We start from the raw sequence: 21,729 nt of genomic DNA, 5'->3' as shown, positions 1-21,729 counted from the left end.
TTGTTTTTTTTTTTTCAAAATGACAGGTCCTGATGTAGACTGTGGGTGTCACCTCACTATGTTGAATGATTAGATAACAAAATCTAATCATCTAGTTGCTTAATCAGTCTTAACCTTTCTCCATTTTCTTCCTCATTCTCTTTCTCAGAGAAGAGGCAGTAAGAAGGGTTCAATAGATGTTGAGAAGATCACCTGCGTTGAAACAGTGGTTCCTGAAAAAAATCCTCCCCCTGAAAGACAGATTCCGGTAAGTAGAGGCCATTGTCAGAGCAGGAGTGTAGTGGTTAAGAAACTTGGAACACTTCAGTTCTCTGCAAATAAAATGGTGATGCTGTGCAATATGGTAAATCTCCCTTTATAAAATTCTTCACTCTGCCACATATTGGTTATATTGAGTCTCAGCATTTTCCACCCAGATGCAGAACAGCTCACTTAACCTTGAAAGCTCCTAACACCAATTTTAAGACGACATATCAAATTTTCTTTTTGTTGTAAAGATTTTATTTTTTAAAAATAATCTCTACACCCAAGGTGGGGTTTGAACTCACAACCCTGAGACCAAGAGTCACATGCTCCACCAACTGAGCCAGCCAGAGAGAGGCCCCAATATTTAAAATTTTCAAACTGATCAGAGATTATTAGTTTTACTGTCTCAGATACCAGGATCGGATTTATAGGTTTGAGTTAGTCTGAAGGCCAGAATCTAGGGCTCTGAGTCATGAGATTCTTTAATAACTCAAGGTTTAGTCTCCTCTCATTTCCCAGAGGCTCTCTAAGGCAAAACACTTACAGATTTCAGATTGAATTTTTTTAAAAAATATCATTTATTATTTTTCCTTATTATAGAAACTCTATAAAATACTTTAAAAAGCACAATAAAGTAGATAAAACCATGCATAATCCCATTATCCAGGTAAAACAGCTATTGTATGTTGGTATACAGAGTTTCAGATGTTTTTCTCCACTAGCAACACATATATTCATACTAATATGTATGTTATACATTTATTTTTTAAGCCTATTTATTTAAGTAATCTCTACAACAAACATGGAGCTCAAACTCACACCCCCAACATCAAGAGCCACATGCTTTTCTGCCTAAGTGTGCCAGGCACCCATGTTAGGTATTGAAAACATAGAATCATACTAAACATCTTGCTTTGTAACGTTTTCAATTTAACAATATATGGAATATTTTCCCATGACAATAGATACTTTTTAATAACGTGATTTTAATGACTATGTGGTATTCTCTATTATGAATATATTGCAATTTGTTTAACTGACCTATTACTACACATTTGTTTCCAACTTTATATTATAACCATGTTAAGAATATCCTTGCATACATCTTTATGTACATTTGCTATTCATTTCCTTAAAATAACTTCCTAGAAGTAAAATATTGTTCTTCCCTTTATTAAATTTGTACAATTTGGTTATGTTTATCTTTATATTCTATTTTCTAGAAGTGGAATTTAAATTTCATGCACTCCTACAAGCTATGTATGAGAGTATCTCTATTTCTCTACATTCTTTCCAGTATCAGACATTTTAAATATTTGTTAATTTGGCAGCCAAGAAAAGTGATATTTCATTTCTGACTTATTTTGCAATTTTTGTTACTCATAAGGTTGAATGTTTATGTCTTACAGCTTATTTATATTTTTCCATCTGTGAATTGCCTGCTCATTTTTTTTGCCCAATTTTCTGCCCAGATGTTTACCTTATTCTTAGTACTTTTTAAGAGATCTTGATATATTAAGAGTATTAATGCTTAGAGTGCCTGGGTGCTTCAGTCAGTTGTGTCTGACTCTTGATTTTGGCTCAGGTCATGATCTCACAGTTCGTGAGTTCAAGCCCTATGTCAGGCTCTGTGCTGACAGTGCAGAGCCTGCTTGGGATTCTCTGTCTCCTTCTCTCTATACTCCTCCTCTGCTCATTTTCTCTCTGTCAAAATAAACATTTTTTTTTAAAAAGAGTATTAATCCTTTAACTGTAATATGTGTTGAAAATATTTTTCCCAGTTTTTCATTTATATTTTAATTTTATGGTGTTTTTTACTTGTTCATTTTTACCATACTGGGTTTTAAAGTCTATGCCATCAAATTACTTCATCTTTTTCCTAATGTTTCTAACCTTTAGCATTATATTGGAAAGGCCTTGTCTCCCACAAGATTATACATACAGTCAATATGTTTTTTTTCTCAGTCATTCATAATTCCATTTTTATATTAACCTCTTGAATCCATCCAGAATTTACTTTGGTGTATGGTGTGAAATAGCCACCTAACTCTCCCTCAACACACATACCAATATTAGTGGTAAAATGTTTGTCCCAGCACCACTGATTGAGTGACCTCCCTTTCCTTGATGGTTTGAAATGTGTGAAGTTTTTTTTTTTTTTTGAACACGTATGTGCTGGTTCTTATGGATATGTGTCCCTATTGGGTTAAAGGAAGCAATCTCTAATAAGAATTGTCTGTGCAGGAATGTCTTCTGGAGCCACTGCAAAGGACTCCCAGTACCCAAGGAAATCCAAAAGACAGCAATGTATCAATTAACAACCATGCTCTCTTCTTTTTTAAGTTTTTTTTTAATGTTTATTTTTGAGAGACAGAGAATGAGCAGGGGAGAGGCAGAGAGAGAGAATCCAAAGCAGGCTCCAGGCTCTGAGCTGTCATCACAGAGCCCGACGTGGGGCTCAAACTCACAAGGCATGAGATCACGACCTGAGCCCAAGTCGGATGCCCAACCGACTGAGCTACCCAGGCACCCTTAAGTTGTTATTTTAATTCTAGTTAGCTAACAGGCAGTGTTATATTAGTTTCAGGTGTACAGTATAGTAATTCAATAGTTCCATACTTTCCCTGAGCTCATCACAAGTGCACTCCTTAATTTCCATCACCGGTTTAACCCAACACCCACCCACCTCCCCTCTGGTAACCACCAAATTGTTCTCTATACTTATCTGTTTCTTGCTTTGACTCTCTCTCTCTCTCTCTCTCTCTCTCTCTTTCTCTCTCATTTTTTCCTTTGCTTGTTTATTTTGTTTCTTAAATTCCATATTAAGTGAAATCATATGTTTTTTGTCCTTCTCTGTCCAACTTACTTTACTTGGCATTATACTCTCTAGTTCCATCCATGCTTCAAATGGCAAGATTTCACTCTTTTTAATGGATGAATAATATTCCATTGTATGTGTGTGTATACACACACACACATCTATATGTCTATATCTATATCTATATCTATATCTATATATCACATCTTCTTTAACCATTTATTAATGGATGGACACTTCAGCTGCTTCCATATCTCAGCTATTTAAGTAATACTGCTATAAACATAGGGGTGCATGTGTCCCTTTGAATTAGCGTTTTTGTATTCTTTGGGTAAATGACAAGTAGTGCAATTGCTGGATCATAAGGTAGTTCTATTTTTAACTTTTTAAGGAACTTCCACACTGTTTTCCACAGTGGCATGTGCTTTCTTCTTTCATTGCAGAGAAGGGGTGAAGAATCCAGTGAAATGGAACAGATTTCAATCATTGAAAGGTTCCCTTATCCCTTCCAGGTAAGGTATTTTCTCTCACCAGCTCTCAAAGGTACCTGTAATGTAATAATTAGGGATGGGGTGCACGGCACAGTGAAAAATACTAGGTCCCAGTGAACAGAAGTTGAGGTGGATAAGGACACTCAAGTGAGAAATGACACTGACATGGGCTAAGAGTGTTTGTTTGTTTTTTTTTTTCTATTTTCCCAATTTAACACAGTACCTTTTAGTCCCTGCACCTCAAACAGAATCCATAATGGCAGTAATTGTATTATGGCGTGTCTTGTCTATGGTAACTACATTAAGAAAGATGCTCTGTTGAGTGAGCATTTCACTTCCTTCTGGTTCTGCCTATCTGTCTAATGGTGGTCATGTGGGTTGAAAAGACAGAAAAGGGGAGGGAAGGAGTAGTATTAGGAAGTTAAGTATGGGGAAGGCTTATTAGACTTATACATAAACCTAAATTCTATTCAAGTCTGAAATAACTGAAAAGCCACATAGATATCTGTTTCATAGGTGCATTTTAATCCATGAGGGAGAGCAAGAGCTTCAGATTCAACCTTCAGTTTGGCTTGCTTACATCCTGAAAACTCTGTAGGTCATATGTTGTGAATATAGCAGCCTCTGCAAACAGTGAAAGCCAGAAAAGGAAGTGGAAAGTCTCAGGGGAGGGGGCTTTCTGTCATGGATTTATGAGCACAGCAAGACTAACAAGCAAAAAGAAAAATTTGCAAGGATCTTGTTCACATCCTTGACTGTATCAAAATTTACAAAACCTATGAAGGAGGAGTGTTTTAGACATTGTTTTTACAACTGTTGTTTTTCAACAAGATGATGTTGTTTGGCTGGGCTAGTGGATAATACCATTAATTAATTCAAATTAATTTACATTTGATTTCAGAATCCAATATGTAATGTCTATGAGGATTGGAACCACATGTTTCATGCACCTCTACAATACCAAACACAATGCCTTGTACATGTGAAGTTTTTAAAAAATACTGTTTGATTTGATGACAATGCTTAATATATACTTTACTCTTTTTGAAGTAAATATATACTTTACTCTTTTGTGGTTCCAAACTTGGTTTATTTTGGCAATGGGAGGCCACTAGGGCATGGGAGGAAAATTAGCTCTGAGTTAAAATTTTGTTACATATTATAATCCATATGTACTGATGAAGACTTAAGTTATACAAATCATTACTTCAATTCTCTCCTATACAAACACAAAGTTTAATAAGATCATAACATATTTTTTGTTGGATAAACACAAATCCTGTCTCCATCATGAGTAGAGGGAAATATTATGAACTATGTTTACACACAAATTGAAACACAGGTCAAGAGGATCTAGGACCATTTAAAAAGCTAAGAGCCCGTAAGTCCTACTACCCTGGATATTAATTTGTTCAGGAATTTATCAGACAGCTCACATGACCCCAACTCCACTGCTGACTGAAGACCCTAACTTTCTTTGTTTTCCACTATGAATATACAAAGTTGTAGCTTAAGATTATTTCTTTCAAAAATTTTCTTCTTTTTTCTGAATCCTAACTGCTGAAGTCTGTGTGTCCATTGCCTCAGGTTGTATATGATGAAGGGCCTCTTTATGTCTTCTCCCCAACTGAAGAACTGAGGAAGCGTTGGATTCATCAGCTCAAAAATGGTGAGAATTATTTTGAAAATAAACTAGTTTTCAAAGAAAGAAGGGAAAAAAGGAGAGGGAGAGGGAGAGAAAGAAGAGAGAAAGGAGCAGGGGGACAGGGAAAGAGGGAGGGAGGGAGAAAAGGAGAGACTAAAGAAGAATGGATGGAAGGAGGGAGGTGACAGAGAAAAAAGAGAAGAGGTGGAAGAGACAAAAGGAAAGAGAGGAGGGAGGCGGGAAGGAGGAAGACAGGGAGGGAGGAAGGAAAGAAGACGATAAATTGTATTTTATCCAATATTAGTGATACAATTGAGTTATTAAACTCCTTTCCTTCCATTATATGAATAAAAGATAATGTACAAGACAAAGAGTTTCAATGCAGTTCCACCATTATCTCTCTAGTGCAATTCTGTAGTTGTAGGCACCTCTATTTCCCTATCTATAAAATAGTCCCGCTCTTTCCACCAACTATAAGGGTGGTATGGCATTCAATGGTTATTGCAATATTTCAAATCCTAACTATAAAATATCTAGTTCCCAAAACTTAGATGATTATGAGAATGCTTGAAGTCAGAGCAGAGAAGCTTCTTCCAAGCCCTCTTCTGCCACTAATAAACTGGGTGACCTCTAGCAAGTAGGCCAACAAGCTCCTTTTGAAGCTTAGTTTCTTCTTCTGGAATAGAAATAATAATGGTACCTGCCATACCTACCTCCAGGGTTGTCTTAATGATCAAATGATATAATGTTTATGAAAACACATGGAAAACTATAAAACACTGTATAGGAAAGCATGGTACATCTCTTTCATGGGTAAATATTTTCTAAGGAACTATTTCATGTTCCTTGTTTTGTGAGGACTTAAACTTGCATAGTTTCAGCATTTCACAAAGACCATACAACATGCTCAGATAAACTTGACTCTAAAGTCTTGCAGCACAGGATGCATGCACACATATTTGTGTGTATATATAGCCACATGTCAAGTGACTGAGAGATTAACTGGTTGAGTTGACATCAGGAAAGGCTGCCTAGAGAAACAGGAAGGATGGCAGACTGATAACAGCATGGTTGGGTTATTGCACGACAGCCCTTTTTGTTAACATTTAGATTCTGATATTCGGTGGCTCACCATACCACCCTTGTTCACTCCCTTGAGTGCAAGTCTGATTGGCCAAAATAAAAATCACCAAATCTTTCAAGCTGAAAGAGGAGAGGAGAAAGGAAGAAAGGGGTCATTTATTGTATTCTTGCTATGTGCCATACACCAAGCTAGGTACCTTATATTTATTGTCTCATTTAATTCTCACAGCAACCGTGGGTTAAAACAACAATAATAGGGGTGCCTGGGTGGCTCAGTCGGTTAAGTGTCCAACTCTTGGTTTCGGCTCAGGTCATGATTTTGCAGTTCATGAGTTTGAGCCCTGAATCGGGCTCTGTGCTGGCAGCTCAGAGCCTGCTTAGGAATCTTTCTCTCCCTCCCTTTCTCTGCCCTTCCCTGGCGTGTGCTGTCTCTCTCTCTCTCAAAACAAATAAATAGCTAAATAAATAAACTTTAAAAATAAAAAAATAACAACGCTTAATAAGCACTTATTATGTACCAAGCTCTGTGCCAAGTGCTTCAAATGTACTAGCTTTTAATTCTCATAAGTTTATGAAGTATGTATTATTCCCCTATTTATAGATGAGGGAACTGAGGTTCAAAGAGGTTCAGTAACCTGCTCATGGTCACATTCATGGGCACACTTGATGGTAAAGCCTGTATTTTTACCATATCCCTAGGTCTGAATGATTCCAGAGCCTAAGTTTAGTACATAGTTTCATGCTGGTTTGTTCTCAAGCCCAGAAGTTATACCTGTAGTTAGCTGCAAGATATTCTAGAGTAAGGCCATGTTGAGACGGCAAATTGGTGATATCTTATACCACAAAGTCCAGTTCTTGGGATTTTTTGGGGGGGCATGTTTTGAGGTAAGAGGCCTGATTTAGCCCTAGGGGTACAAAATGAGCACACAGAAGGCATATATGCTTGTATTTCTTTGGTTTCTCTCCACAGTGCTTAATACAGTGACTTGAATGCAGAAAGGGACCAATGGTTATGCTCACTGATTTTTCTGTAAGAGTATACAGCCACCACTAACTAGGGCTCCATGTTGATGGACAGCTAGGAGTTAGTTTGGAAATAGGGGAAAGTGGGACATACTGAGCAAGAACCAGAAGAGAAAAAAAAGTGACACATGCAAGTTAGTAACTCCCTGACACTTAAACTACTAATTTCAAAACCAGTCATAAGTTAGCCTAACAAATATTTACTGAGTGTCCACTATATTCGAGGTATTAGCAACGACTGAATATCCAGTGTGTGGGGCGCCTGGGTAGCTCAGTCCGTTAAGGGTCTGACTCTTGATTTTGGCTCAGGTCATGATCTCACAGTTTGTGAGATTGAGCCCGGTGTTGGGCTCTACACTGGCACTGCAGAGTCTGTTTGGGATTGTTTCTCTCTCCCTCTCTCTCTGCCCATCTCCTGTTTGAGCTCTCTCTCTCTTTCTCTCTCCTCTCTGTCTCTCTCTCAAAATAAATAAATAATCATTAAGAAAATAAAAAAAAAGAATATCCAGCTTGTAAACTTGGCTTATTAACTCAAATGGCAAACTTATAATGCTGATTATGCACTACTATTAAAGTTCATTAGGTAAGTAAAACTACAACAACAGTAAAAATAAAGCCAAAACAAGTAGAAAACACTACCATTTGAGTTGGGTTATTAGTGTGGATAGGTAGTGTGGGAAGGTACAATTTTGCCTTTTCTTCTCTTGTGTTTCTGAAGGCATTTCATTTCCAGTTGTTCTACACCTGGGTGTATGTCTTCTTGAACCTGCTTGGGCTGACAATATGACCCAAAAAAGTAGGCAACTTGCAACAAAATACCATAGTTGCTAGGGGATTTAGGTGCAAGTCGTAACAATACCAAGACAGCCCCAGGTTCTGCAATGCCAATTGTGAGATAATCTAGGAGGCATAAAGTCCTACTCTAGGGATAAGTTATCCCACTGTAGGATAAAATGCAGCAGTTGAAAATCACAGGCATGAGAAGGAGACTTCATCTGAGTACTGGCTACCTCTGCAGGGTTATTGGCTATTAAAGTGCCTGAGGGAGCCTTCTGAGGTCCTGGATCAGAGTGGTGGTTAAATGGTTGTAGACAAATGTGGCTAGTTGTATATCTTAGATTGCACACTTCATTATGTGTAAGTTATACCTCCATTTAAAAGTAGGGCTTCAGGTACCCCATATCCAGCTGCCTTCTTTTTTCAGTGGCACTTTCCATGCAGAGGTTGTATCCCTGAGGACTTGGGCTCTCTCCTTCCATTTCCTTGAACACAACAGTGGGCACTTTAATGTTATAGCACCACAGATATGTGTCTACATTCACTGTAGAATATTGGTTTGGACAAGCTTAATAGATCCTCTCCTAATTGCAACTTCAAAAATAAGCAAAAGTCCTGACCTCACCAAACATGAAAGAAAGAGTGGCATTGACAAAACTGAAACAACTAATATAGGGAGGAAGAACTCATTCATAATGAAACAGAATTTTAGACATTATCCTGATAAATATGAACATGAGAGACCAGCCCATCAAGTACTTGGAGAAAGTGCATCAACCATTAGTGCTTCCCAGACAGAGTTGGCCCTATGCATTGGTGAAGTAGTCTTTCCTGGCCCTCTCACTTGGACACTGCCTTAGTTCAGGCTGTAATAAAAAATACCATAGACCAGGTGGCTTAAACAAAAAACGTTGATTTATCACCATTCTGGAATCTGGGGAGTCCAAGATCAATATGCCAGTGGATTTGGTTTCTGGTGAGAACCCTCTGCCTGGCTTGCAGAATGGCCACTTTCTCCCTCTGTTTTCCTATGGCAGAGAGAGACAGAATCTCTCTCTCTTGTCTCTTCTTATAAGGGCACTAATCCCATCATGAGGACTCCATTCTTATGACCTAATTACCTCCCTAAGCCTCCATCTCCTAATACTATCGCATTGAGTGGCTTCATCATACGAATTTCAAGGCAGGGGGGACATAAACATTTAGTCCATAACAGATGAATGTTTTTGAAATTCCCTCCTAGGTAGCTGGAAATACCAGTTCTGGATTAGCCAGCAAGAGAAAGGGTGTCGTCTTCAAGGGACCCTGTAAGAGGCAGGCATTATTTAGCAATGTAGGGTGAGTTCTTAATGAGTCTTCTGTAGGGAGAGAGGGCAGAAAGCATTATGTGCCTTCATCCGCATATTAGCATAGCTTCGTTTTGTAGAGCAGCCAGTTATTGGTTAAGAATTCTGGTCTGCCAGTGTGCAGGCCTGCACCAGAGGGCCTTCAAATCCCTGGGTGAAGAGTAATGGTGGGAGGAGAGAGGGGCAGAGAATGGAGGTAGTGAGAGTGATCAGTCCTGGCTGACATCTGGAATGTTGTTCAGAATTGCCAGTGCCTGGTAATAATAAAAGACAGACTTCTGGTTGGTTTTACTAGTGTTTTAAAATTCTCTAGAGACAATGCAGCCCCTTAGCTTGCACCTCCATCTGACTAGGTCCCACCACCCTGTACCTGGTATGATGGTGAAGGGGAGTGCTGAGAAAGTAAAGGATGAGGTTAAGCAGGGAACAGTGGTTAGAAGTCCTCCAATCCATGTTTAGAAAAGTATCACAATAGTACTTTAAAAAAACCAGCACTTTTGTTAATTTGCCTGTGAAATGCACCTGGCCACCAGAAGCTTCTAGGCTTCCCTCAAAGTCTTAAGTGAATGAATGGAGTGAGACTAGCAAGCTCTTAAGGACTTGAGTTGGTCTCTACAGAGGAAAAATTTCCCTTGTTTTTTTAAAATTTTTTAATATTTATTTTTGAGACAGAGAGAGACAGAGCATGAGCAGGGAAGGGGCAGAGAGAGAGGGAGACACAGAATCTGAAGCAGGCTCCAGGCTCTGAGCTGTCAGCACAGAGCCTAATGCGGGGCTCGAACTCGTCAACTGCAAGATCATGACCTGAGCTGAAGTTGGACATTCAACCAGCTGAGCCACCCAGGCACCCCTGCCTTGTTTTTATCTTAAAAAAAAAAAAAAAAGTTACATGGGCTTCTCCTTAGCAGTAAAGGCTGAAATGTGCAAGTCCTCAAATGTGCATATTTTTAGACCAGCCAAAGTCTTTTTGTCCCAATGATAGCTATTGTCAATTATTTCAGTTGTCTTGGCTCTGTTATCTGACAACTTGATCCCATGGATGACTTATCTAATTGACTTCATGCTCAGGTTCTTGAGATGCCACAGTATTAAAAACAGTAATACCAATTCCTCCTATCTGCAAACCACTCTATTCTTTGCAAAGTACTTTGGCTTCTGGGAGACATTTTGAACCTCATGACTCTGTGAAGGAAATGGAGGTGCTGTGTTTATCTCCCACAATGAGCTGAACCCACCTTGGTGGCCCTAGGAAGACCGGAACCATGTTTATTCTTAGAGGCAGAATCACTTCATTTGCTCCTGAGCTCCATTCTATTGTCTATTCTATGAACATGGAAAGCCTGATGCAGATAATCTCACTAAAGTAGGTATCTCTAAAAGACCACTCAGGTAGCTGGGACATTGGCATGTTGAGAACTGGAGTGAGTTTGGCATGGGCTTATTGTTTCCTGTATCTGGAAAAGAACACCATAATCAACACGTTCCCTTACAGGAATATTGTAATGGTTACTGGGAAAACAGAGAACATATATATTTTGTTGTTGTTGTTCTGGGGCTCTGGACACATAGATATTCTTACCACAGTAGTCAGGAGATAGTCATCATGAGAGACCACTGAAGAGGACTGCACAAGAACTCTCCAGGGACAGGGATATGAGCCAACTGGTCCTGAGGAAGGGGCAGTTGTTTGGAGCTCACCACTAACCTTAGTCAAAGAGGAAAACATGCAAATGGTGGATTCTTTGGAATTTCAGATGTGATCTCTTTCTCTCTCTCTCCCATTACAGTAATCCGGTACAACAGTGATCTGGCACAGAAATACCATCCTTGCTTCTGGATCGATGGGCAGTATCTCTGCTGCTCTCAGACAGCCAAAAATGCTATGGGCTGCCAAATTTTGGAGAATAGGAATGGAAGTAAGAGATCTGATCAATATAACTTCTCCCTCTTTTGACCCTATCCACCACCCTTTCAAGGGTCTGTCAAACCCAGGTTTGTACATTTTGCCCACTGCACAAAGGGGCCTGGGAGAGGGGTTTAGCTGGGGCCGAAATCCTGCTGGCACTCTGCTGTCCAAGCTGTGCAACCTGGTACAGGGCTGTATGCACTTAGACTTTTTATAACTTTCCTAAAGGTAATGTATACAAAAGCTAAGTTCCTAATCAAATCTGTCCCTGGGCCCTTTCCTAAGATGCATTCTATATCAAAACTGGTTTCTTACTTTGTAGGTTTAAAACCTGGGAGTTCTCACCGAAAGACGAAAAAGCCCCTTCCTCCCACACCTGAGGAGGACCAGGTATACAGGGAAATTGGTGCTGCTACTGTTTAAATAGAAACTTACAGGGGCACCTGGGTAGCTCAGTCGGTAGAGCATGTGACTCTTGATCTTGGGGTCATGAGTTCAAGCCCCATGTTGGGTGTAGAGATTAATTTAAAAATAAAATTAAAAATTAAAAAAAGAGAAACTTACAGTCACACCCTGAAAGCACACTAGTCTTAGAACTCCCAGGGGACTTAGTAATGTTAATTGGTGTTCTTGAGGAAACATGGGATTTGTCCTAATTAGGACTTCCTATTCAGTGGTAAGATAGAGGGCTATTGCAAAGCTCTTGGCAATGATTTAATCCAATCAACTCTTTAAAACAAAACAAAGCCTGATATTTTTAAGTGAAAAATATTTTCAAACATAGAGTTGTAAGAATTTAACAGTGAAAACCCATATACCCAATATTTGATCCTACCACTAGTATATTATTATTGATTTTTTGGTTACTTTTTGAAATCTAAAAACCTCTTTCTCATATTTTATGAGTAAGCAGGGCTGGAGTTATTATGCTCATTTTACAAACAAGGAAACTAAGATTTGGAGCCACTTAGTAGATCCATGTACTTGTTTAATGCCAAGGTTTCTAGATCATGACTGTTCATGGTTTTTGTCTGGGAAGTTTTAAAAATACTGGTGCCTGGGTCCCATCCCCAGATATGTTGACACTATTGATATAGGAAACAGCCTATGATTATTACCCACTCTCTAGATGATTCTGATGTGCACTCCAGTCTGAGAAGCCAGCATAGATACTTGAAAACTGGTTGAATAAATGCTGAATAAACATTTTTTTAAATTCCTGATTTAGGTTAGACTGGTGTCTCTAGTAAGCCTGAGAGTTGGGGGAGAAGAGGAGAGGGTTTGATATCTAGCCAAAATCCCCTACTTTTTCCTCCTCAAATACACAGATCTTGAAAAAGCCTCTGCCCCCTGAGCCAACAGCAGCACCTCCCTCTACAAGTGAGCTGAAAAAGGTTGTAGCCCTTTATGATTATATGCCAATGAATGCAAATGATCTACAGCTACGAAAGGGTGATGAGTATTTTATCCTGGAGGAGAGCAACTTACCCTGGTGGAGAGCGCGGGATAAAAATGGGTGAGTCCACTCCAGCCCTTCTGGAGCCTTGTGCCCACCTTCTCCACACACATGCAAAATCTTGCAGCATGATTCCCCCGTTCAGTATCCCAATCAGAAGTTGTTCTTCCCACACCAAAGTGACTATGCTGTCCTGCCAAGTACTTCCCAGAGTGCAGCTCTACTTGTGGCCACCTCTTGGAGCCTACAAGGTATGGCCCATATGTTGTCATGTGCATATAATCAGCGCTGCACATGCAGAAGCTACACACTTCACTGGCTTAGCCATGCATCAGTGACATGATCCTCTTTGAGGGAGGAATGTGGTTTATATACCTCCATTTGAGATCTGTTCTGAGCCAGGGGATACAGGCATATGAATCTGTATCCCCCGCCCCTGCCAGGATGGGAAGTACTGGATGATATACCACACTGTCTCCTCTACAGGCAGGAAGGCTACATCCCTAGTAACTATGTCACCGAAGCAGAAGACTCCATAGAAATGTATGAGTGAGTATGCTTATGTTCCCAGCACACAGTCTTCCCAGACGAATGGAATATAATGTATACATTCTTATACTTTCAGTAAAATTTTTATTTTAAGATACTTACTAAAGCCACTGCCAACTGGGTCAAATGATGCCACCACCCTAAGTCAGTGGGTATGTCTTACCCTCACCCCAAACACTCTTTTCTTATGAGAGCTGGAGAGGTCATCACACAACCTCACCTACCCAAATTCAGAAGAACCATTCAAAGAAAAGTATTTGACAATTTGATAAGAAAGGGTGAAAACGTCAAACTTGTGTTGTTTTCCTTTCTCCCTAATCATGTAAATGGATTATCCTTGAATGTCCTGTCCCTAATCCCTTCCTTGAACCCTTTTGCCTTTTGTCCTGTGCTCTTCATTTCCAACCAGTCTTTGGGAAAGGGATGCTGTGTGCTATGCACATGATAGGTACTCAATAAATAGGAGTTAATTGAACTGACTGAACCACTGGCATAGACGAGCCGTGAAAAGTGCTGTAACCTCTAAGCTGCTAACCCTGTGGCCTAAGAGCCACTGAAGCATTCTCCCTTTACAGGTGGTATTCTAAACACATGACTCGGAGTCAAGCTGAGCAACTGCTAAAGCAAGAGGTAAGTGTGTGACCACAGGCAAATGGCATTCTCCTTGCACAACAAGTGAGGGCTTGCTTCTATCTGTCACCTCAAGGCAAGGCAGTGTCAAGGCTGTCATTTTATTTTGGGGGGTCTCAATTACACTTTTCAGTATCAAAAGCAATGAGGCTGCAGCTCAAACATGGAACTTGGCAGTAAAATCAAGGCTTCAGTTTTCTCTCAGGTTTGGGCAGGTGGGATGCAGGTGTGAGCACCACTTCCTCCTTAAAGTCAGCTTCTTTTTCATTGTTTCAGGGGAAAGAAGGAGGTTTCATTGTCAGAGACTCCAGCAAAGCAGGAAAATATACTGTGTCTGTGTTTGCTAAATCTACAGGGTGAGCATTACTGTTCCAAGGCCCTGGGGACAAAGGGGAGGGGTTCTTTAATAGTGTGCCTCTCCTACTACCTGTGTGCCATAAACTCAAAATTCACTTTACTTTGGGTCCTGCTGACCTTTGTTCTCAAGTTGCTGACTCAGCACCCACTTCCTTAGGGACTCTCAAGGGGTGATACGCCATTATGTTGTGTGTTCCACACCTCAGAGCCAGTATTACCTGGCTGAGAAGCACCTTTTCAGCACCATCCCTGAACTCATTAACTACCATCAGCATAACTCTGCAGGTGAGTATCAGGGGTACCAGAGAAGAAGGGTGTGACAAGAACCAGTAGAAGCAATTCAGGACAAAGTGGTGAGGGGACAAAAAGCCTCACAAAGCAGTGAAAATTAGCTGTGAAAGAAAACCCTTATGATGCTGGGTAGAGGTCAAGTAAAGAGGCAGTCAAAGGCAGACTTTACACCCAGTACAGACTGACTTCTTATTTGGTGACTGAATCTCAGTGGTAAGGAAAGACATAGAAGATACTGGTAACTAATAAATCAGCAAGTATTCATTGAGTTCCTATTGTGTCCTCAGCAGTTTTCTTTTTTTTTTTTTTATTAATTTTTTTTTCAGCGTTTATTTATTTTTGGGACAGAGAGAGACAGAGCATGAACGGGGGAGGGGCAGAGAGAGAGGGAGACACAGAATCAGAAACAGGCTCCAGGCTCCGAGCCATCAGCCCAGAGCCTGACGCGGGGCTCGAACTCACGGACCGCGAGATCGTGCCCTGGCTGAAGTCGGACGCTTAACCGACTGCGCCACCCAGGCGCCCCAACCTCAGCAGTTTTCTTGATACTGGAGGAGAACACAGTAATTAGTCAAGGTCCTTGCCCTCAAAGAACATACAGATTAGAAAATATCAGAAGACAGTTTCTAAGTCTGGTAGGCATTTGAAAAACTGGGAGATTGATGAGGGCATGAATACATTGAGAAGACTTGTTGCTGTCTGCTATCCCCATGCAAGGCAGTGGGGAGTGTATTTCAATTAGTATTTATCTCTTTTTTTTCTGAAAATCCTTTTGTGAAAGGAGAAACTTCCAGAAAAATTTGGGCTCGTGAAGATCTTCTGGGATTCAAAATGTACCAGAAAGATAAATATCAGAAGTGTAAGGCTTTAAGTGAGGGTGTGTATGACATCCCACCTCCTACACTGCACCAGCAGCATGACCCTCTTTGTATGTTTCAGGACTCATATCTAGGCTCAAATATCCAGTGTCTCAACAAAACAAGAATGCACCTTCCACTGCAGGCCTGGGCTACGGTAACTTCTTATTTCTCTAGGGTAGGGTGGACTGATCAGTTGCAAGGACCACCTTTGGCAGACCCAATTAGACCTTGCAGCACATTGTTCTGCACCAGCTGCCTCAAGGAAGATTAAAACAAAGCCAAACAAGTTATTTAATAATTCTTCTTGCCCTGGTGGCTCCTACTGGGACTGCAAAAACAGATTCATAAAGGGATTATTTTTTAATTGTGTTAAAAAAATAACCATAAAGGAATTTTAACAGATTGTCTAGTTTCTCCTTCCTTTATGGCTAATTGGCACCTAAAATTCCAATTCCTTCAACCAGTAACCACCCTGTCCCTGAGATTTTCCCAGGCAAAGAGACATTAGTACTCCTGAACATTTCCTTTTTACCACTTGCCTATTACTACCCCTAGTAGAGATTCTTATCTATTGTAGGAATTATACATACATGACTCCCAAAGAATCGTATCAAGGCTTTGTTGTTATAGGATCATGGGAAATCGATCCAAAGGACCTGACCTTCTTAAAGGAGCTGGGGACTGGACAATTTGGGGTAGTGAAATATGGGAAATGGAGAGGCCAGTATGATGTGGCCATCAAGATGATCAAAGAAGGCTCCATGTCCGAGGATGAGTTCATTGAAGAAGCCAAAGTCATGATGTGAGTTACAGCCCAAACTCAACTCTCAATCCAGTTGCTGGAGTCTAGGAATTACCAGGACTGTTTCCGCTGTGGCTTAAGGTGACTTAGAGTAGGAGAGATTTAGGACCAGGGCCTGAGGTCAATCTTTGATTGGTGGGAATACTAACTGCTGAGGTAATCATTCACTTATCTTAGATATTGGTTGATAATAGTGTTGATCACAGGGTTGTACCATCTCAGTAGCATTTAAGGATAAATGTGAAAAATGAAAATTTCAAAAGGAAGACTGATTCTGATTACCCTTATTATTCAGTTAGCCCTGGGCTTATTTTCTGTTCTATTGACAGGCTTCAAATCCCTCTCTACTCTCACATATTAGGCATATTTGTGGTTTAGGGTGGGAAGGAGGAAAGTCAACTTGTTATCATGGTCCCTTACCTGATACTCTACTTCCAGGCCAACTCTTTTCCTCTCCAGCCCCTTTCTGATTAGTATGCAGAGCCAGAAAGGGAGGACTGGTTTGTTGCCTCTCCTGTAGGAATCTTTCCCATGAGAAGCTGGTACAGTTGTATGGCGTCTGTACCAAGCAGCGCCCCATCTTCATCATCACTGAGTACATGGCCAATGGCTGCCTCCTGAACTACCTGAGGGAAATGCGCCACCGCCTCCAGACTCAGCAGCTGCTGGAGATGTGCAAGGATGTCTGTGAAGCCATGGAATACCTGGAGTCAAAGCAATTTCTTCACCGAGACCTGGTAGGACCTCAGAAGGATTGGCCTGGGACCAAGGACCGAGGGGGTGAAAGTAGCAGAGGAATATATATAGTACATGGATGAGGAGGGTTGCTGGAATCATCATTTCAGTTTTATCTAGAAGGCATTAAGAGTTAGGTGAACCTATGCTCCAGTGGTCAACCAGTCAAGGATCTCTAGCCCCAACACAAGTTCTGCCATGGTGGTAGCTAGAGCTGTCACTCACTCGCATCCCCTACCACAGCAAGTAAAAATGGTGGGGTCCTTCAGGACAGAAGGGCAACCCTGCTTTACACTGGGGCTGCTCCTTGGCACAGAACCTCATTTGGTTACATCAGAGTACATTTGTACATTTGGGTGCATTTGTTCTTTTATTAAAAAAAATGTTGTATGTTACTTAGCAAACACTTAAAAACACATTTTAAAAAAAAAACTGAGGGCACCTGGGTGGCTCAATGGATTAAGCATCTGACTCTTGATTTCATCTCGGGTCATGATTTCACGGCTTGGGCGTTCAAACCCCACATCAGGCTCTGTGCTGAGAGCGCGGAGCCTTTTTGGGATTCTCTCCCCGCCCCCTGCCCCTACTCTGCTTGTGCTCGCTCTCTCTCTCTCTCTCTCTCAAAATAAATAAATAAACATAAAAAGTGTTTTCATTAAAAATAAAAACTGAATTTCCAGCTTGTCTTGAAAATCTTGACCATCTTGAAACACCAGGCCCATTCTCACAGACCATGCTAACAGTCAACTGGTGCTGAGGAACAGCTGCCTCCTTCAGACCAACTGCATGCCTTGCATTTTCCTGCAATCTACCCTCCCCACTTCACTCTCTCATTTTGTGCCTGCCTGGCCTCTAGAGGCATCAGAGTTTGTGCCACTGCTTATTTCAGGGAGGCCAAGGCTCAAATTGTCTTAGCCCACTGGCAGAAAAGCAAACCAAACAAAACAAACTTGCCTTCTGTTTCCCCTAATTCTCTCAACATTTTGGTAGAGGAAGGGGTGTCATGGAATCATTACTGTGAATGGAATCACTCTGCATGCCCTCAATGTTTTACTTATGTCTACATAGCAGGTTGCTTTAGATGTATGGGAAATGTATCCAAGTTTCTCAGTGGCAACAGCTGACTCCTGCTGGGTGGGAAAGTGTCTCTGAAGTGAAAGAGATGAAGCTTCCCTGGCTTCATTCCCCTGGTGGGCAGAAGCTTTGTGCCTTTGTGACCTGTATGTCAGGGCCAGAGTCTCACTGGTAATTGTTGTACTACAGGCAGCCCGAAACTGTTTGGTAAATGATCAAGGAGTTGTTAAAGTATCTGACTTCGGCCTGTCCAGGTAAGTGTATCTTTTTCATCTTTCCCTCTACAAGTAAAATAAGGGTGCTTGGGTGACTCAATCATTCAAAGTGTCTGACACTGGCTCAGGTCATGATCTTGAAGTTCGTGAGTTCAAGCCCCGCGTTGGGCTCTGTGCTGACACCTCGGAGCCTGGAACCTGCTTCAGATTCTGTCTCCCTCTGTCTCTGCCCCCTCCCCTGTTCCGTCTCTCTCTCTCTCTCTCTCTCTCTCTCTCTCTCTCTCAAAAAATGAATTAACATTAAAAAAAGTAAAAGTAAAAATAGCACAGCACAAACATGAGGCAGCATTATTGTTTTTCACCCTCTCCCTTTCTTTTATCCCCCTCATTCTAGTCTTTCTGTTCCTTTTCTTTCTCTGAATTATTTAAGTCACTTCTTTTGTCCTTTGTATCCCTCTCCTCTATTTTGTCATTCCCTCTTTAGCCAATTTCTCCAAATATTTTTTTTTGATTTGTTAATCCTGTTGTCTCTACTCCTGAGCCTCCTTCTTTACTAATTAGTCTAATTCCCACGGGCAACTACAGACTAGAAGGAAGGAGAAAAGACAAAGAAGGACAGAGAAGAAGAAGGGAGTATTATTTCACTTCATACTTTCTGTAACCATATTATTAATCAAGAAAGCTAATTCAGATAAGAAAACAGGATTACATTAAAAATAACTTTTTAAAAACATACTGATTGGCCCATAGGCATGCATTTGTGCAGTTCATATGACTGTGCCAAGAAAATTTAAGCACATGTCAAGCTCTCCAAATCCTAACAGTAACAAGTCTTGAACCATCCACAGGTATGTCCTGGATGATGAATACACAAGCTCAGTAGGCTCCAAATTTCCAGTCCGGTGGTCTCCACCAGAAGTCCTTATGTATAGCAAGTTCAGCAGCAAATCTGACATTTGGGCTTTTGGTGAGTGGATAAAATTATACAGATTATATAGCTCAAAGGAAGGGAAAGCAGTGGGGAAATTGCCACTTTGTAACCTGCACACAGAGGTTACTATTTGTTGTTTTCATTCTTCTAATCCTTAGGGAGTGCTTACTATTGTCAGGCACCACAGGGGTTCCTGGGGCTAAAAACAGTAAAATAGACATGATTCCTGCCTTCTTAGAACTCACAATATATTGAGAGGAACAATTTATTCAGTATTCCACAGCTTCTGAATACTGATTATGTACCAAGGGACTCTACCAGACCCTATAATTACAAATAAGAAGCTGTCTCTTTCCTAGAGGAGCTAATAGTCCAGTAAGACCCTGTTTACCCTCTAGTGTGGTCAGTACTACAGGAGCAGTTTGGACCAAATGCAAAATTCAAAGTGTGGGGAATCAGCTCCATCTAATATTTGACATTGATCTAGGAAGACTAGTGTCCCAACTACCTGAAGAGACTGCAAATCGACTTAATACATTTTTTCATTTTCTAGGGGTTTTGATGTGGGAAATTTACTCTCTGGGGAAGATGCCATATGAAAGATTTACTAACAGTGAAACAGCTGAACACATTGCCCAAGGTCTACGTCTCTATAGGCCTCATCTAGCTTCAGAGAGGGTATATAGCATCATGTACAGCTGCTGGCATGAGGTAAGTGTTTTGTTGGGACCTCTTAAGTGATTTCCTCAAGCTGTACTTTCCCATTTAGCCAGCCAGGCACCCAGTCCCCATGCTCCCTGGCCACATGGCAGCTGGGCACACACCGATAGCTACACACATTCTTGGACCCAGCCTGTACCCCAGTCCTTTGATGGCCAGAGGCTTTCCCAGGCTCATCCAGTTTTCCCTAGAGTATCATTAACAGACTCCATTACCAACTCAGCTTTAGGGAGAGGGGATGTTGTGGGCCCATGTCACCTAGCATAAGCAGGCAGTTAACGGTACTCAGGCAAATGTATGGACTCTTACAATGAAGAGAAAAGTCATTAAAATTTGTGTTGATTCCTTTGGAAGTCATTGGCTTTTTCTTCTACTTTACTAACTGCCAACCTTTTCTGGCTGTGGTCCTAAATGGCATTAAAAAAAAATCCTGAAAGGAACTAAAATAGGCAGTGGTCATTTTTAATTTTTTAAATGTTTATTTAGTGTTTTGAGAGAGAGAGAGCGCGCGCGAGAGAGAGAGCAAAGCAGGGGAGGGGGGGAGGGGGCAGAGAATCTGAAGCAGCCTCCATGCTGACAGCAGAGAGCCCAATGTGGGGCTCGAACTCAAGAACCACTGACCTAAGATGAAGTCGGATGCTGAACCAACTGAGCCACCCAGGTGCCCCAGTAGTGGTCATTTTTTTTTTTAAATATAATGCATCATGGGGTATGTGGATAGTAGTGGTATTTTGAAAATAAGGAGCCTATCCCACTATTACTAAAATGTTTTGGGGGCACCTGGGTGGCTCAGTTGGTTAAGCATCCAATTTCAGCTCAGGTCATGATCTCGTGGTCTGTGAGTTCCAGCCCCGCATCGGGCTCTGTGCTGACAGCTGAGAGCCTGGAGCCTGCTTCAGATTCTGTGTCTCCCTCTCTCTCTGACCCTTCCCTGCTCATGCTCTGTCTCTCTCTGTCTCAAAAATAAAAATAAAATAAAATAAAATGTGTTGCTGCTCTCACCTGGAGTTTTTTCAGAGGTGCTTTCTCCACTTTTCAGTAGATCCTTGGCAACTTTAATTTGGCACCCTAAATCTCTAGCAGGAAATGAATGCTCGGCTTAGTTCTGTGCCACTAGAAACAGGAAAGGACAGTGTCCAACAAGCATATATGTGAATCTGGAGTCCTCTTGGTGGGGTGAAAAGTGGGTATCTGGATCAAAGCATGGTTCCTTTCCCTTCAACAAATGACTGAAGTCACAAAGGATGTATGGAGAAAGGGACACCATTTCCCTTCTCTCTCCTGCGCCATGCAGGTTTAAGGGAGATTGACAATGCTCCTTCCCAACTAGGACATCCTCATTCTGCTAGTTAACTGTTTCATACAGGTGCTTTCTGCAGAGCCTGTTTAAAGTAGTTCTCATGAGGGGCACCTGGGTGGCTCAATCAGTTAAGCGTCTGACTCCTGATTTTGGCTCAGGTCATGATCTCATGGTTCCTTGGAGTAAGCCCCACATTGGGCTCTGTGCTGACATCATGGAGCCTATTTGGGATTCTTTCTCTCCCTCTCTCTGCTCCCCACCCCCCACCCCTGCTCATGCCCTGTCGCTGTCTTTCTCTGTCTCTCTTTCTGTCTTTTTACCAAAATAAATAAACATTTAAAGAAAAGTAATACTCATGAAATTGGCATATCAGAATCCCTGGAGAACTCTTAAAACTGCAGATAACTGGGCCTTACTTTCATAGATTCCAATTAGGTGTGTCTGAAGCAGAACTCAGAAAGTCTTCCAAAAAAA

At 41.1% G+C, this 21,729-nt stretch overlaps 1 protein-coding gene across 5 annotated transcripts in view; it reads left to right on the top strand.

Moving 5' to 3' along the window:
• Positions 1-21,729, top strand: part of BTK (Bruton tyrosine kinase) — a 31,937-nt gene that overhangs the window by 8,790 nt on the left and 1,418 nt on the right. For 4 of the 5 annotated variants that reach the window (XM_047843181.1, XM_047843179.1, XM_047843183.1 and 1 more), the window contains 16 exons: positions 149-247; positions 3,508-3,576; positions 5,143-5,224; positions 11,217-11,345; positions 11,658-11,725; positions 12,664-12,851; positions 13,278-13,340; positions 13,916-13,970; positions 14,247-14,326; positions 14,485-14,612; positions 15,558-15,632; positions 16,109-16,280; positions 16,801-17,017; positions 18,279-18,343; positions 19,153-19,271; positions 19,789-19,946. In XM_047843181.1, coding sequence (XP_047699137.1) covers positions 149-247; positions 3,508-3,576; positions 5,143-5,224; positions 11,217-11,345; positions 11,658-11,725; positions 12,664-12,851; positions 13,278-13,340; positions 13,916-13,970; positions 14,247-14,326; positions 14,485-14,612; positions 15,558-15,632; positions 16,109-16,280; positions 16,801-17,017; positions 18,279-18,343; positions 19,153-19,271; positions 19,789-19,946 — 1,767 coding nt within the window. The remainder of the gene's footprint in view (positions 1-148; positions 248-3,507; positions 3,577-5,142; positions 5,225-11,216; positions 11,346-11,657; positions 11,726-12,663; positions 12,852-13,277; positions 13,341-13,915; positions 13,971-14,246; positions 14,327-14,484; positions 14,613-15,557; positions 15,633-16,108; positions 16,281-16,800; positions 17,018-18,278; positions 18,344-19,152; positions 19,272-19,788; positions 19,947-21,729) is intronic. The other variant, XM_047843184.1, reaches the window with a different exon arrangement.

This window comes from Prionailurus viverrinus, chromosome X, assembly GCF_022837055.1.
Source record: "Prionailurus viverrinus isolate Anna chromosome X, UM_Priviv_1.0, whole genome shotgun sequence".
In the NCBI taxonomy this organism is placed as follows: Eukaryota; Metazoa; Chordata; class Mammalia; order Carnivora; family Felidae; genus Prionailurus; species Prionailurus viverrinus.
This window is presented reverse-complemented; position numbering and strand designations above follow the sequence as displayed.